Consider the following 15,484-nt stretch of genomic DNA (forward strand, 5'->3'; position numbering starts at 1 on the left):
CTATTTTCATGTCCACAGTGTACATTTTGCACCAACTTGGGAGACTTGCAGTGCGTGTGGTGACATGGTTACTCATTCCTTCCATCATCCTACTGAAGCACAGCCTGTTTCCTCTCAAGCCCACTGCCCTCTGGCTGCTGTATCTTATCCTGCCAAGCCCTTGCTCCTCCCCGACCTGGTAGGCCTTACACTGGAAACCTCCCTTCCCACACCCACCTCTACTGCCACCTGGCTCCTCCCATATTTAGCACTCACTCATCAGCAGATAGTTCTTGCAGGGGCCTTTTCATAATGTTATTTTCTATTCACTTGCTCAGTTCTGTTCCCCCAGTATTTGGCTCTTTCAAAATGAATGCCAAGATGATATCTTTGCACCTAAATTTAAATGAGCCCAGAGGCATCACCGTGTGCCAGGTGTCTATAAAAAAGTCCGAGACAGGACACAGATGTCCCCTGGTCACCCTTAGCTCTTGTCCCAGGGACTTTGTCCTCGTCATCCAAGGTGTTCAGGGTGTGTGGCATGGATACACGTCCAGAATGTACATGTGTATGTACACCTTCTGCTTGAAGATTACTCCAGTGGGATGTAGGCCAGCTACGGATGGCCCTGGGAGACTTTGCCCTCGTGACGCTCTGACGGGAGCATTGACTTCCTTGGCCATATCCAGGACAACCTTTAAGAAGAAAACTGCTTGTAATAAGAGGTGGAGCTATTGTTTTTAAAACACACAAAAAGCCTCACCCAATGTTTTCATTGCTTTTCCTCCTGTTCGATAATAGATCAAAGATATCCTCAAAGGTTCACTGCGCTTCAACCAGAGCCAGCTGGAAGCTGAGGAAAATGAGCAGATCACCATAGCAGATGACCATTACTGTTCCAGCACTCAGAACCAAGCCGCGGCTGAACGGGAACGGGGTTGGAAGCAGCACTCCCAGGGGCCCCATCAGGTACAGTGGTACCAGTGAAATGGGCTTGGGGGAGCGGCTGTCATTTTGTTCAAGTACGTGGATGACAGAAATGTAACTTGAATAGTTCTACAATCTTCACATATTGGTGAGAACTCGTTTGGCCTCTGTGGGGTACAGACCCTGGCTAAGTGCTGGAGGAGATCCTGATCAGGCACGGTCCTGCCCTCTTGGAGCTGACAGTCTATTACTGTGAAATAACAAGAATGACCTGACAGAATCCCGTCAGCCCCTCTTCCTCCTCCTCCTCCTCCTCCTGGCATCCAGAGCCCCAGGCTCACCCTGCAGGTGCTTGATTACTCCGTTTTTCTCTTTTACACTCAGACAGAAACCCGAATTTCTCTGTGACACATGTTCCTTACAAAAAGATCTGCAGAAAGACTTCATCAGCTTCCATTCTGTGAGTGTCAAGACTGCAATGTTGCAGTTCATTACGGTTACGAGAGTATTCATTTTCACTCCTGTTTTTCAGTTCCCAATACTATATGTCTGATGAATACATTCATTTGTTCAGCCAACATTCTTTGAGCACCTCTCTGCCCCACACCCTGAGGGGGAATCCCTGCCTTCAAGGAGTTTACTATCTAATGGGAGTTCTAAGGCCTGGACACAAATATAATACAAAAAAGGGACAAGTGCTCAACATAAGGGAGTGGTCTCTTCCAGGCGTGGGGAGGGGAGAGGTGAGCTCAGAGAGCACATGTCAGCTGGGCCTTGATTTTATCAGGGGGGATGGCCAGTAAGGGTACAGGAAGGGCAGATGCTGAGGTCCCAGAGGCAGGGAAACACGCGGGCTTTGACAGGTAAGAGGTCTGTCTGCTGTGGCTGGAATAGGGGACTGTGACCTGCAGCAGTGCAAGAGGACACGGAGATGACGGGAGTTAGGTGGAGCCAGGTCAAGGAGGGCTTTGAATGTCCAGGGAAGTGGGTCAGGAGATGGCGGGGGCCTGGGGAAGGTTTTGGAGCAGGGGAGGGATTGGAAGACAAAAATAGCTCAATGAAGATGGATATAGGATCACAGAGAAGATCATTTTATTTTTAATTTTTTTTAGTTTTAGTACAAACTCAGTGTGTAAATGTGATATGTTTGTGACAGTTATGAAGAAAAGGTACTTAAGAAGTTTACAAACCGTTGGGTTGTTTTGTTTTGTTTTGTTTTGTTTTTCCCTCTGACACAGTTAATGACTTCTGAGATGAGTTCAGGTTTCGCATGGAGTCAGCCTTGTACGTTGTGCAAGGACCATACTTTACATTCATCCCACTGTAAGGAAGCCTCAGTGTCTGGAGTATTTTGAGTGTGGGGTTTTTTAAACTAAAAAGATTATCACAAAAGACTGTATAAGGAGTCATTTGAAAACTTAAATGAACCAAATATCACTGCCATAATTCTTCCTTGCTCTCAGGTAATGATTTCGTTGATATGAGATTATTTTTAGAATATACCTTAGCTATAGCAAAAATGTGCTGTTGGCATCAGTACAAGGCAATCTATATTTTGATGCATTTACTTCATATGTATTTAAAATTAATTACCTTGTTTTTTAATTTAATATGATTTTTAACTTTAGGATATAAACCTAATTGCCTAAAGTGACTTCTAAAACAACTTGTTTTTCAAAATGTAATATCCATTCAGTCTGGTTCTGCAAAGTAAACATGCTATTTATTATTTCCTTTTTATCCTGTTACAGATTTCTTTATATTTCTCTACTTGTTTTCTTCTTCATTAGATTGGAAACTCCCTGAGGGCAGGGACTGTGTGATGCTTCTTTTTTTATCCCCAGCACTTAGCACAGGGCCTGGTACATTTGTAAGGTTTAATAACAATAAGTGCTTATTGATTGACTGATGCGCTGATTTTATCCACTGGCCCTTCCTTCCTCTAGGCTGTGGAACCATTGGTTGCCTCCATAGCACCGACACAGCCATCTTCATGTGTCCAAACAGCACAGCAAAAGAGTACACCGTGCTCTAATTAACTTCAGGGTTTAGGAGCTGTCAGTATAGTCACATAGTAACCAAAATGATTCACACTGGGACAGACTTTTCTCTTTCTCCCATTTCACCAAGCTTTGTTCCATAGGAAAGATTTTGCAAGGTCTCTTTCTTTCTCTACTGTGACTCTATCACTGTGAAGCTGTCAAAGGCACAGATATTTGAAAAGGGTGATTTACATACCTTATACTGCTCCCCTGGAAGCATTAGATCTGTTAGTTAAGCATTCTTAACCTAGGATCTATAAACAGATAGATAGATAGATAGATAGATAGATAGATAGATAGATAGATAGATAGATATAGATAGATAGTTGTAGTCTAATATATTGGTTTCCTGTGTATTACATTCTAAAATATTAAGCCACCTCACAGTTAAATATCACAGGGCAGACCTTCACCTCCATCACAGAAGGTTGCATTGCTGAAATGTCACTAACTCATTTTAACATTGAAAATGGTACCCTCTCTGACAATCTAAGCTGCAGAGTAGAGGCCAGTCTGCAGTAGTAAAGCAAGTTCCTCATGGGTAGTTCCTACACTGATGAAATCTCAGAGCCAGAGAGGAAAAAATTGAAAACAATAAAACCTTTCCACTCCATTTTATTATTTTAAGAAACAAACTTATCAGTGCTGTTTCTATCACAGAAATACTCCAAAAGCCTGTTACCCTTTAGCTTATGGTTAAGATGCTGGCAAGATGTTTAAGAAAAGAAATATTGTCTACAGTAGGGGTTCCTAACATGAGGGTCCATGCCTAGATTTTGTGAGGTCCTTGAATTTGGATGGGAAAAAATTACACCTTTATTTAAATATAATTAGTTTCCTTTGTACCCTTTGGGTCTTATTTTATGCATTTAAAAACATCCTTCTGAGAAGGGGTTCTTAGGTAGGCTTCACCAGACTGACTGCCCAAGGAGGTCACGACACATACAAAGAAGGTTAAGAACCCCCTGGTTGGATCATCTTTGCTCATCAGTAATAATGGCTCTGGTGACATGTAGAAATCCACCCCATTGTTACACCATCTCTTTCTTATCCAGAAATGGGCTACGATCCAGGCCCTGACAGAAGCTGTGTCGCCTTTGGCGAATCACTTGCCCCTCTTGGCCTCTTCTGTCCTCTGTAAAATGAGTGTTCGACATGAGTTTTCTCGGCTCTTTTCAAGCTCTAAAATGCAAGGATTCTGTACCACCTTATAAGTCCAACTGAAAAGATTATGTAATTAAACAACGTAGGAATTTACGATATATTTGATGATGACGCAAGGTAAGTAAAATATACTCATTACATCTTAAGTGTCAGCTTTAGATGAGGGGTTCTTAACCTTTTTGTGTGTGTATCGTGGCCTCCTTGGGCTGTCAATCTGGTGAAGCCTACCTAAGAACCCCTTCACAGAAGGATGTTTTTAAATGCATAAAATAAGACCCAAAGGGTACAAAGGAAACCAATTATGTTGAAATAAAGGTGTAAATTTTTTTTTCCCATCCAAGTTCAAGGGCCCCATGACATCCGTACATGGACCCCCATGTTAAGAACCCCTGCTGTAGGCAGTATGTCTTTTTTTAAACATCTTGCCAGCATCTTAAGCATAAGCTAAAGGGTAACAGGCTCTTGGAGTATTTATCTGTGATAGAAACAGCATTGATGAGTTTGTTTCTTAAAATAATGACATGGAGTGGAAAGTTTTTATTGTTTTCCATTTTTTCCTCTCTGGCTCTGAGATTTCATCAGTGTAGGAATTACCCATGAGGAACTGCTTTACTGTTGTAGGTTGGCCTTTACTCTGCAGCTTAGATTGTCAGAGAGGGTCCCATTATCAATGTTAAGATGAGTAAGTGACATTTCAGCAATGAAAACCTCTGTAATGAAGGTGGAAGTCTGCCCTGGCACGTTTTACTGTGAGGCAGCTTCCAAGGTCAGCAGGGCAAGTCTGAGTTTTACCCAGAATATCAGAAACCTGCCCTGAATTCATCTCAGGTTATTAGTTTATAGATTTGGAAAGACTAGGCAAGACAGGTAGGTTCTTTTTGCCCTAAAGATGTCACCCTAATCATTTGGTTCAGCAGAACCGTGGTCAGGTCATCTTGGAATCTATTGGCCGATGTCTGACCTCGTTGTGGGGCAGCTTACTGGGCATCTGCAGGCAGCTGCAGTGCCCCCTGCCCTCCTGAGGGCCCCTTGGCCTGGGGCTCCGGCTGCACTGCCTTCCTCTGGGGTGAGGAAATACTACCTCATTAGGAATCGTAGTGGGGGGACAAACTCTGAATTTTCACTCTTACATAGTAGGCATCACATATTGTTTTATAATAATAATAATAGCCAGCATTTATAGAACATTTAAAGCTTTGCAAAGCACTTTACAGATATCCATCCATTTGATCCTTACAACAGCCTGTCAGGTAGGTGCCATTATTACTTGTTTTACAGATGAGCACACTGAAGCAGAGGTCAAGGGACTTGTTCAGGGTCATACAATTAGTCACGGTGTGAGGTCTGATTGGAACTCACATCTGCCTGACTATCCGTTGCACCATCTGGCTGCCTCTGTCAAGGCACATCCTATGTTACAATGTTATAATTATTTTCATGTCTGTCATGTTTATCCTTGAGGTCAGGAACTGTATCTTTAAACCTTGTACAAAATAGCAGTCTGCGCAGCATAAACAGGAATTGTTGATTGAATCTAGCATTCTTATGTTAAGGAGAAATTTGTATTGTTTTTCTGACCCTGAGTACCTTCAGATGTCTTGAATGGTTCAGGTCTGGTACCATCCAGAGATAGGCACTTAACTTGTTGGCTTCTGGCGGTTGTAGTCACCAAATCCCGTAATGTCGCAGTTTAGAAGGACTGTAAGGTCCAACCAGACATGGATCTTCTTAGCTGGGTGGTGCCACTGCACCTAGAGAGAGATTTGGAGACGCTGAGACCTGAGTTCCAGCCCTGCCTCAGACCCTTTCTAGCTGTGTGGCCTCTTTCAGCCTCAGTTTCCTCATTGGTCAAATAGGGATAACCATGGCACCTACTTCCCAGGGGTGTTGTAAGGACAGTGTGTACAAAGTGCTTTGCAAACCGTACAGCAGTCTGTAAATGCTAGTTGTTATTTTTCCAGCCAAAGGAGCAGCCGTTCTTTCCATCTGAAGTAAAGGAATTCAGCTGCTAATTTGGATCTCTTCAGATAGCCATTCACCTTGGGAGGCCACTTCCCACCAGCCCTCAAGCACATTCATGTACCATCCAAGCAGCCCTTGTTGGCAGGAGTGATCCTGGAGGGAGTAGCTCCTCCCTCCACGTGGCCGCTGTTTATCCTGCAGTCAGCTGAGTGGCAAGCGTGGGCTTCCTATGCTCTGGCCCTGGGCTTAGCACTACAGATCTAGAGCTCCAGAGCTCACAGGCTCAGGGAGTGGGGACAACTAGAACAGACCAGATGCCGAAGGAGAGGATGGAAGGTGCCTTGGAGGGAAGGGCCCTTGCAGCCCACAGGGATGGGAGAAGCCGCCACGGGAGATGCTGCTGGAACTGTCTTCTAGGAAGCCGGGGACCCTTTGGACACTTATTATTTAAACTCTGCGGCATTCTTTGTTCATTCGTGGAGGCTTTCCTAGCTTGGTCTAGAATGATCAGTGTTCATGGATGTCACTTTCTTTGAGTTTAAAAAAATGAAATGGCCAATGCCCATTGAGAATACAAGCGACCCCTGCTTGTCAGACTGCTCTCTTGAAATTCTTTCAGGTGGCAGAGGCTTTGTATTTGAAAGGTCATAGATTAAAGCTGGAAGGGACCTCAGAGCCGTCTAACCCAACTCCTCTGTTTTACGGAGGAGGAAACCGAGGCCCAGAGGAAAGATAACAGACCCTTCTCCTTCCAAGAGACAATTTTTAAAAAAAAATGTCTCAGTTCTTCCCTGGGACCATTTAATAGAGAGTCAGCGTGGCATCATGGACAGAGAGCCAACATAGATAGAAAGCCCGGAAGGACTGAGTTAAGTTCTGAGCTATGGCACTTTCTGGCTCTGTGTAACTCAGGGCAAAGCATTTCATCCCACCAGTGATCTGGGCAACTCTCTTAAGATTCTGAGTTGCAGAGAACCTGCTGACGTGCATTGGTAGAGGGACCTTCTGAACCTAGGAGTTACCTGTACCAAAGAAATCACATGTCCAATCCCTATCCCTTTAAAATATCAAAACATTAAAAAAACAAACAAACCCAGAAACATCATTGTGGTTCCTAGTTTTAGGGAAGTGACGTATGTAGGTCAATTCCTTTTTGAAAAATAATTACATATGAGGTTTCTAAGAAGTTTAAGCACTAATTTAATTAGACCTTCTTTTCAGTAGCTTAGATCTTTGTTAGATGGCGTTCCAGCAGACTCTCACTCCATTATTTTTTCTCTCTTGTGGAATAACACAGGCATAAAGGATAACTCTATGTCTATTGATTCTTATGGAATTTTATTTAGTTATTAATAATATTCCTAATTCTTTTAATGTTAAGAATGTTAATGAATGTGGATAATTCTCATTCTGCCTTTTCACAAAGGCCCAAACTATGAGTTTACATCTTTCCAAATTTAGACTAATAATAGTAGTTGGCTTTCTGATCTCCCTTTAAGGTTTACATGTGATCTCATCTGAACCCCAGAACAGAGAGGTTTGAGGGAGATCATTGGGGTTTTTCAGTTCAAATGTGTGATTTCATTATTGTAGGGAAATCCTGTCTGGAAACTTGTACCTCCACGGCAGATCAGTGGCTCATCTTTAACTTTTAATCTTAGGTTGCCTTGGGGACTGAGGGATTCAGGGATTGGCCCACGGTCACCTGGCTAGTCAGTGTGGGAAGCAGGACTTGAACCCAGGTTCCTGTCTCTAAGACCGAGCCTTTATCTGCTATATCATACTGACTCTTGAGATAGATACTTTATGCCCATTTTTACAGGTGATGAAACTGAGGCACAGAAAGAAGTTATCTTCCCCAGGACACGTGAGTAGTCAGTAGCAGAGTTTAGATTCATCCCTAACCCGATATCCATCCAATTTTCTTTCCACCGCATCACACTTCCTCTCAGGACACACAAAACATTACTTTTAGTAGATTCTGTTAATGTGGGTTTAAAATTTAATTTTAATTAAAAATTGCTATTGTGCATTTAAATTTATTTGATTTTTGAAGTCTCAGGTATTGGTCAGTTATTCCATCAAGTCCAATTATAAGGATAACCTAATCAATCAACATCTGTCTATTGAGTTTCTGCTATTCATAATAAGGATAACAGGTGTTAAGAGAGCTGCATGGGGGCAGCAGGTACAGCTGCCTGACTTTGGGTAAAGTCTGTACCTTCATAGAATTCTAGATTTGAAGATGAAAGGGCCAGTAAGGCTGTCTGATCCAGACCCCTCATGTTACAGGTGAGGAAACTAAGCCTCGGGTTAAATGAGAGTGGTAGTTAGTCCCCAGTTTAACCCTTTGTAAGCGCAGTTGCCAAGGGCTTGATCTTTCCCAAGCAGCTGCTAATTAACTGACTTAGGAACTGGCTCGTAGAGGTGCTGCTAATACTGTTATCCAGATGCTAAAAGGAGCTGATTGAGTCTTGTTGGCTCAGCACTTGAATAACCAAATACCAGCTACCAGTAAGTAGTAAGGAAAAAAAAAAGTCCTAAAAAGCCATCTGGTGTCAGGTGTAGAGCTGTTTACACTAAAACCTGCTTTTACATTCTATACATACATACATACATACATACACACATATATATATGTTTATAACTTTTAAGTTATTCATTGGAGCAACAGATTGGAAAAACACAGTTTCCTTCAGTGCTAATTCTGGGAAACTGAAATAGTTAAAGTAAGGAAATAGAAACCTATTTAGGTCCTGAAACTGGTGATAATCAACCTTTTCAGGAGAGTCCAAATAGATACATAATCTACTACATGAGTCTTTTGGAGTAATAGGGAATACATTAAAGACCTGACCTCTACTGTTCACTCTGTTCTGGGAACCTTTCCCTTGAAAAAGACACAGCGTAGCATAATGGAGAGAGTTCTGGACTGGAAGAACTGAGTTCAGATCCTGCCTCAGACACTAGCTCGCTGACCCTAGGCAAGTCATTTCATCTTTATGAGCCTCAGTTTCCTTATCTATAAAATAGAGATGATCATTGTACCCACTTCTTAGAGTTATTTTGAGAATCAAAGAAGATAACATACGAAATGCCCTTTGCAAACCTCAGAAGCACCATACGCTAGCCAGCATCATCGTCATTGTCATCATTGTTGTCGTTATTGTAGGTGTTGTTGACACTGACACGTGAACTCCATAGTCTAGAAGCCCAAAGAGGGTAATTATTAAAGTTAATAGGTATGTTTATACGTGTGTGTGTGTGTGTGTGTAAAATTGAGCTTTATTGTTCTTTGATTTCCCAGACAGGAGGACAGAATGAAGCAATAAGTATCCATAGCCTCTTAGCTCATCCTGATAACATTTTCTGACAGTTTTAACTAGAAAAAAAAATCACCTGGGACACTGCTTTGCAGTACTGTGTGGTCTTACTCATCTGTATTAAGAATGTCATGTACCCCAGTCTTTAATTGTTTATTTAGTTATTTCAGTGTTATTTGCCGTTCTGAATTCTAGCCTGGCCCCTTTCCCCTCCACCACCCGTTGAGAAGGCAAGAAAGACAAAACCCGTTACAAATCCGTATAGTCATGCAAAACAAATTCCCACATTAGCCATGTCAAGAAAGAAGGAAGGGGAAGAAAAGAAGCTTCATTCTGTACTTGAATCCATCGCTTCTTTTTCCAGAGTTGGGCAGCATGTTCCATCAGGAGTCCTTTAGAAATGTGGTTGATCAGTGTTACTAAGCCTTCTGTAGTTAATTATCTTTACCATGTTGCCATCATATAAATTGTTCTTCTAGTTCTGCTCACTTCCCTTTGCATCAGTTCATATGTGTCCTCCCAGGTTTTTCTGAAATCATCCCCCACATCATTTCTTACAGCACGCTGGTGTCCCATCACATTCATATACTGTAACTTGTTCAGCCATTCCCCAAATGATGGGCATCCTCTCAGTTTCCAGTTATTTGCCATCATAAAAAGAACTGCTTGAAATATCTTTGTGCGGATGAGTCTTTTTTCTCTTTCTTTGATCTCTTTGGGGCTATAGGCCTGTAGCAATGTCACAGGGTCAAAGGGTACGCACAGTTTAATAGGCTTCAGGGCACAGTTCCAAATTGCTTTCCAGAATGGTTGAACTCATTCACAGCTTCACCAGCAATACATTAAAGTATCCCACAGCCCCTCCAGCTCTAGTCATTTTTCCCTTTTTATATTCTTAGCCAGTCAGATGGGTGTAAGGTAGCCACAGTCTTTGTTAAGACTAAACAAGAAAATTGCTAGAGCCTCTGATTAAGTGTAAGAAGGGCACAGGTGCCGCCGTCTAATAGGGAGAGGTCTAATTCACAAGTTAGGTGTTCAAGTCTCGTCAGTAAAACCTGGATTTTAAATTAGCTTTCAGTAGAGGCTGGGTCGGTCCACTGCCTCATCCTTTGCACCAGTTTCTCCACTGGTAAAATGGCCACGTTCCATGGGTAGTGTCATGGGTGGTGCTTGCTCTCGCCTGTAATCCAAAGAGTCCCCGGTGTATGACCATGTGATGGTGTGCCTGTGGAACTAAGGCTCCAGGAGGCACCCCGCCCCGGGTGGAAGTTATGAGAATATAGGAAAGCTTCTTGTCTACTCCTTGACATAGTTTGTCATTCTGATACGTCTGCCAGAGGAAGCATTGAAGTGTACGATCCTAACACCACTCAGTGGGAAAGGGCAGCGGGGAGCTCCAAAGAGAGCGTGACATTAGAATCCTCGTTCTATTACCTGCTGCCTCGTTGACCTTGGGGGGTCTCCTGACCTCTGTGGGCCTCACATTCTTCATCTGTATGAAAAAGAGAGATTAAAGTGAATGGCCTAGAAAGTCCCTTCCAACTTTAAGTTTTATGAACGAGGAAGTGAAAAGCTCATAGTGATGCCATATTCTGTGACCTGCTAAGTGGTAGAAGATCTGTATGCGCTGATATCCCCATGCACACACACAGAAATGTGCACATCCATGCACTCACGGAGTTGTATGTCACATTACAAAAGAGTCTCTGAAAGTATTGTCCATGGGGTCCAGGTAAGAGGACCATGCCACAAGCCCTTCTGTAATAGGGAGTTAGTTCTGAGCCTCTCTGAGGAGGGAGGGTCATGTATACAGAGAGGGAGAGAGATCAGCAGTAAAATCCAGCAGGAACCTTATAAAGCGTGGCATTCAGGGAGCCTAGAATCAAGACGACGTAGAGGCTCCCATGGTCTTCTTTCACGTATCTTCTGTTGTCTAACCCCGATCCTTGTGATTTGGTTTTGCAGACCCCCTCTGGTTTGCCTGGGAGTTCTGAAAGCAAGAGTTCAGATGATTACATCCTGGTTTCCAAAGAGGAGGAGGAAGGCAGTGGCAGCAGAGCTTCTGTCCGGTCTCAGTCTCTCCGAGCACCCAAGGGCACATCAGGGAAGAGTGAGGCGCTTTCTCGGTCCTCCCTGGTGTTCTCTGATCCCCTGATGGGCACGGCTTCAGCGTCCTCCAGTAACCTGAGCTCCAGCCCTGATGATGACGACAGCAGCAACAACAGCAAGGATTCGGATTTTACCATCGTGAGCCCTCTGGACATCTAAGCGGTCAGCGTCCGGAGCCGCTCTCACTGAGATGTTCACAGCCTTGACCTTTACATCCGGAGATTGCAGGGGGCAAAAGTCTCTCAGAGCTGACCTAACATCAACAGTCTCTAAAGCCTAAGTAGTCATTCAGAGCATGAATTGGGTGATGACAGAACACTGGAACACTGCCAAGAGAATAAAATTGAGTGAACGCGGCCCGAAAATAGGCCTGATGATGTACACCAGTGTCTAGATGGGCTTGTCTTAGCCCTTCCTGCTGGAGTCAGGCCTGGCACATGCTCTGAGTTAGTGCTGAGCCAAGCCAGCCTCACACACCCCAGGAAAAAAGATAACTACAGTTAAAGTCACTTCCTGGCGCCTCACCCTGCCACGTCAAGAAGGGGGCAGGTGATCGTTACATTATATTTGGAAGGAAGAAAAGGATTCAGACCTTCCCCCCGCAGAGATCATCCAGGCATGGGGAGGTTGAATGACATCAGGGGAGCCTCCTCTCCCGAAATCTGTGTCCCAGTTAAGTTGGAGTACTTCTTTGTAAGAGGCCCACATCAGTGATCAAAATAAAATGAGCAGGACGAACGGTCATTTAATAGGAAGAACTAGAATAGTTTAGGCCAAATCTGCCTTCAGACTTAATCGAAAATGCCTGTGGTTGCTGGGTTTAGAAGTAAATTATCAAAGTCATGTTTTGTTACGGAGCCAGATTTCTTAGTTGGTTTGGATAAGACATCTCCAAGCCATGGGGCTAATCAATGCAAGACCCCTTTGGCTATTATCATTCCCTACACCCCAGTTTTGATAGCAATTGTATGATACCTTGAAAGTATATCACAGAAAAGTAGGGTCATTTGAAGCTGTTTCAAAAGTAACAAGAAAACTCCTTTAAGTCGGAGGTTGTATGTTTGCTGTGATGCTTCATTAATGTTGGAAAGCAAACTTCTTTCAAAACAACCCAGAAGCACGAAACATGATCTTAAAATTGTGCTCTTCTGGATTCATTAGTTTCCATGCCTTGTCATAGAAAAAAGGGTGAAGAGAAGAGCTAGGCCAACATACCATCCAGACTCTGACTCGTCCCCACCCTTGTTTCCTCCATCACTCTGTCCCCTGCCCCAGAAGAGCAGTGCAGGGACAGGGACACAGAGCTGCTGCAGGGCAAGGCAGGGATTTGTGATGTACATTCCGCTAGACGGCCTCACAGACAGCCAAGATTTCCTTGCTGGGCATCTGTCTTTCTGAGTTGGGATAATTTGCTTTTTCGGTAGTTAAATCCTAGACATGATGATTTCTGAGCTTTTCATCAAAGTCCTGGACACAAAATCTGAGACTGTCCACTTATCAATTACCATAGGTTGGAGAATAGATGATGTTAGAAAATGGAGTCACATACTAGCAGTCTAACTCTTTAAAGGGAAGAAGAGATCTGAAAAAGAAAAAATGTCTCCTTTGCCTTATCTAGTTTCCTTTTATAAGTGGCTACCCTGACTTTAGTGAAGTCAGCACTTTGGTTAGATCAGCTCCTTCACCAAGAGTAGCATTTGTCAGAGGATTATCCCACTAAGCGAATGGTCTGCGAATGCTTTGACCACCAGATGGGAGTGGACCTGAGAAGGTTTTATGGAAGCAATATTCATCTGTTCATCTGTTGGGTTAATGGGCTCATGAAGATAGGAAGAACTGAGGTACAAACGCAGAGATAGAAGCACTTTATAGCCCATTGCTATTTACCTTGCAGATAAATTGGACAATGATCTGATGTCCTCCTTGATATAGGAGATAATAGCAACTCAATGATGTCAGACCATAATGGAGATCTCATTTGTTCCATAATTTGTTTTTAACCTCGAGTAGGAAAAATCAACTATAACGTTTAGTGCTAAGGTGTTTTGCTGAGATAACAGCATCATTCCACATTCCAGCATTGCTTGCCAGATGTGTTGATTAAGTGTTGTGGTTAGCACCTCTTAATTATAAATGGTTCTCACAGCACTACTGCAAGGGGAATACGCAGAAAGGATTTTGCCAAACTGCCGCCTTTAAAAACCTCGTAAGTGTTGGCCTGACTCCTATCCTGTAGCAGTATAACCTCAGAGCATCTGCCTCCCTCTGTTTGTACGCTGACTCTGCTTGTGGCCTTGAAATTGTCTTAGCCCTTGGAGTGGTCCAGAGTCAGGTGGCATTGAATTGTCCAGGCTGGACCCTGGGGTGCAATCGGAAGATGACCAGGTAGCTGTACCTCATTACAAAGGTGTCCTTGCATGCTCATCCATTCAAGACACTGTCCTGAGACCGTTTGTGCCTTGTGAGCTGTAGTCATCATACCTAGGTGTTACTTGCTCAGCTGGGCACAGCCAAACGAGAGATCGCTTGGCCTTCGGCTGGCAGATAATTCTGTCAGTATCTTTCCTGAGCAGAAGCAGCTCAGCTGCATGACCTTTAAGTGGGCCACATTGGGACAGGTCAGCACCAGGCTGTTTGGTTTTGAATTGTTGCTGCAAATCACTCCAGGGTTTAGCCTGGCTACTAGGGGGCAGCTTCCCTTTCATCTCCAGGGTTTTGGGGTCGTGGGGCTTTTTTTTTTGTTTGTGTAAAATATCCATTTCTTTGGACTTTTAAAGTCTTATCCCTTCCAACTAACAGAATTGCTTATTCTCCAGCCCAAAATATTCCCAGTCTTGCCTCCAAGGAAGGAGATATTGTGGGGTAAGCAAGGCACGAGCAGGGTCATCCCAGACGCCCACGGGTTAGGAGGCTCTTTGCAGTTAATATCACTTCCCCATTTGGGGAGCCATTAGCTTTCCTTTCTGTTTCAACACTGTCCATGTCTTCATTAGTCTCCATGCCATGAAAGAAGATAATGGTGTCAGTCTTCTTTGTTTTCTTATCAGATGCTTATGTTTAATCATTCTTTTTTTTTTAATCCTGAAAATATGAAACTTTTTTGTTGGGTTTTGGTTTACGTTTTGTGGGGTTTTTATCAACAACTGTGTAGAAATCAGTGGAACTCTTTTGGTTTAATGCTACCTACCATGTCTTGATTTTTAAAGTTTAAAGCACATTTTATATCAGTAAGATTTAAGTCAATCCTGTTAGTCAACTTTATATTTTCTTTTTTATTGTGTCCTCATGCATCTCAAATATATTCCATCACATGATCAGACTGGAAATTTAGTGCAGACTCACTTCCCTGCAGTAATTCTGAGAGCTACAGATTGGACAGAGAAACCAGAGTCGTTGTCTTGACTTGGTTCAAAGATGCCAAGGAGGAATTTGCCACTTTAAAATGTACTGAATTCTTCTTCCAAAGATGACCTCCTCCTAATAAAGTCCAATGGCTGCCATACTCTCATAGGAAACAGTATGCATTGTGCAGTATTTCAGTGTGAATGAGTGAATGTGAGATTTAAAACAGACCTGGACCTCCCAGTGTTTACTGTCTGTACCATATGACTGGGTCCCATCTTGCGTGAAACATCAGTGCCAGAGAGGCATTCTGCAGGAAGCTGCTACAGCCGTGTCTTGATTGGGGTGAGTGTGTAGGAGTTTCCTAGCTGGAGGAGTGTCTAGCCTGCTTTATTAAAGAAACAGCTAACAAACACAAAACCTTGTGTCCATGCTTTTAATTTCCAAATGTCACCAACAAATCTAGCTCCTTTTTTTTTTAAAGGATTTGTGCCCGGGAGGTATCACTTTACAGTACAAGAGAATGGAGCAGGCTAAGTTACCAGTGCAGTGAGCTATCAGCAAAACCATAACTCCCTATTTCTGAGCTAGGGACAAGGGGGTGGATGGTAGGCTTGCCAGTGAGTGGTATGTTGT

General features: G+C 43.3%; 1 protein-coding gene across 1 annotated transcript in view; it reads left to right on the top strand.

Annotated features, from left to right (window-relative positions):
- The window catches only part of TBC1D5 (TBC1 domain family member 5), a 613,691-nt gene extending 598,423 nt beyond the window's left edge, over positions 1-15,268 (top strand). Inside the window, 2 exon segments of the mRNA XM_078151425.1 lie at positions 781-948; positions 11,363-15,268. Of these exon segments, the coding sequence (XP_078007551.1) occupies positions 781-948; positions 11,363-11,665 (471 nt within the window). The 3' untranslated portion in view covers positions 11,666-15,268.
- The last annotated feature ends 216 nt before the right edge of the window (positions 15,269-15,484 follow it).

The sequence above is a fragment of the Phascolarctos cinereus genome, unplaced genomic scaffold (assembly GCF_003287225.1).
Source record: "Phascolarctos cinereus isolate Bilbo 61053 unplaced genomic scaffold, phaCin_HiC Scaffold_1;HRSCAF=81, whole genome shotgun sequence".
Classification (NCBI taxonomy): Eukaryota; Metazoa; Chordata; class Mammalia; order Diprotodontia; family Phascolarctidae; genus Phascolarctos; species Phascolarctos cinereus.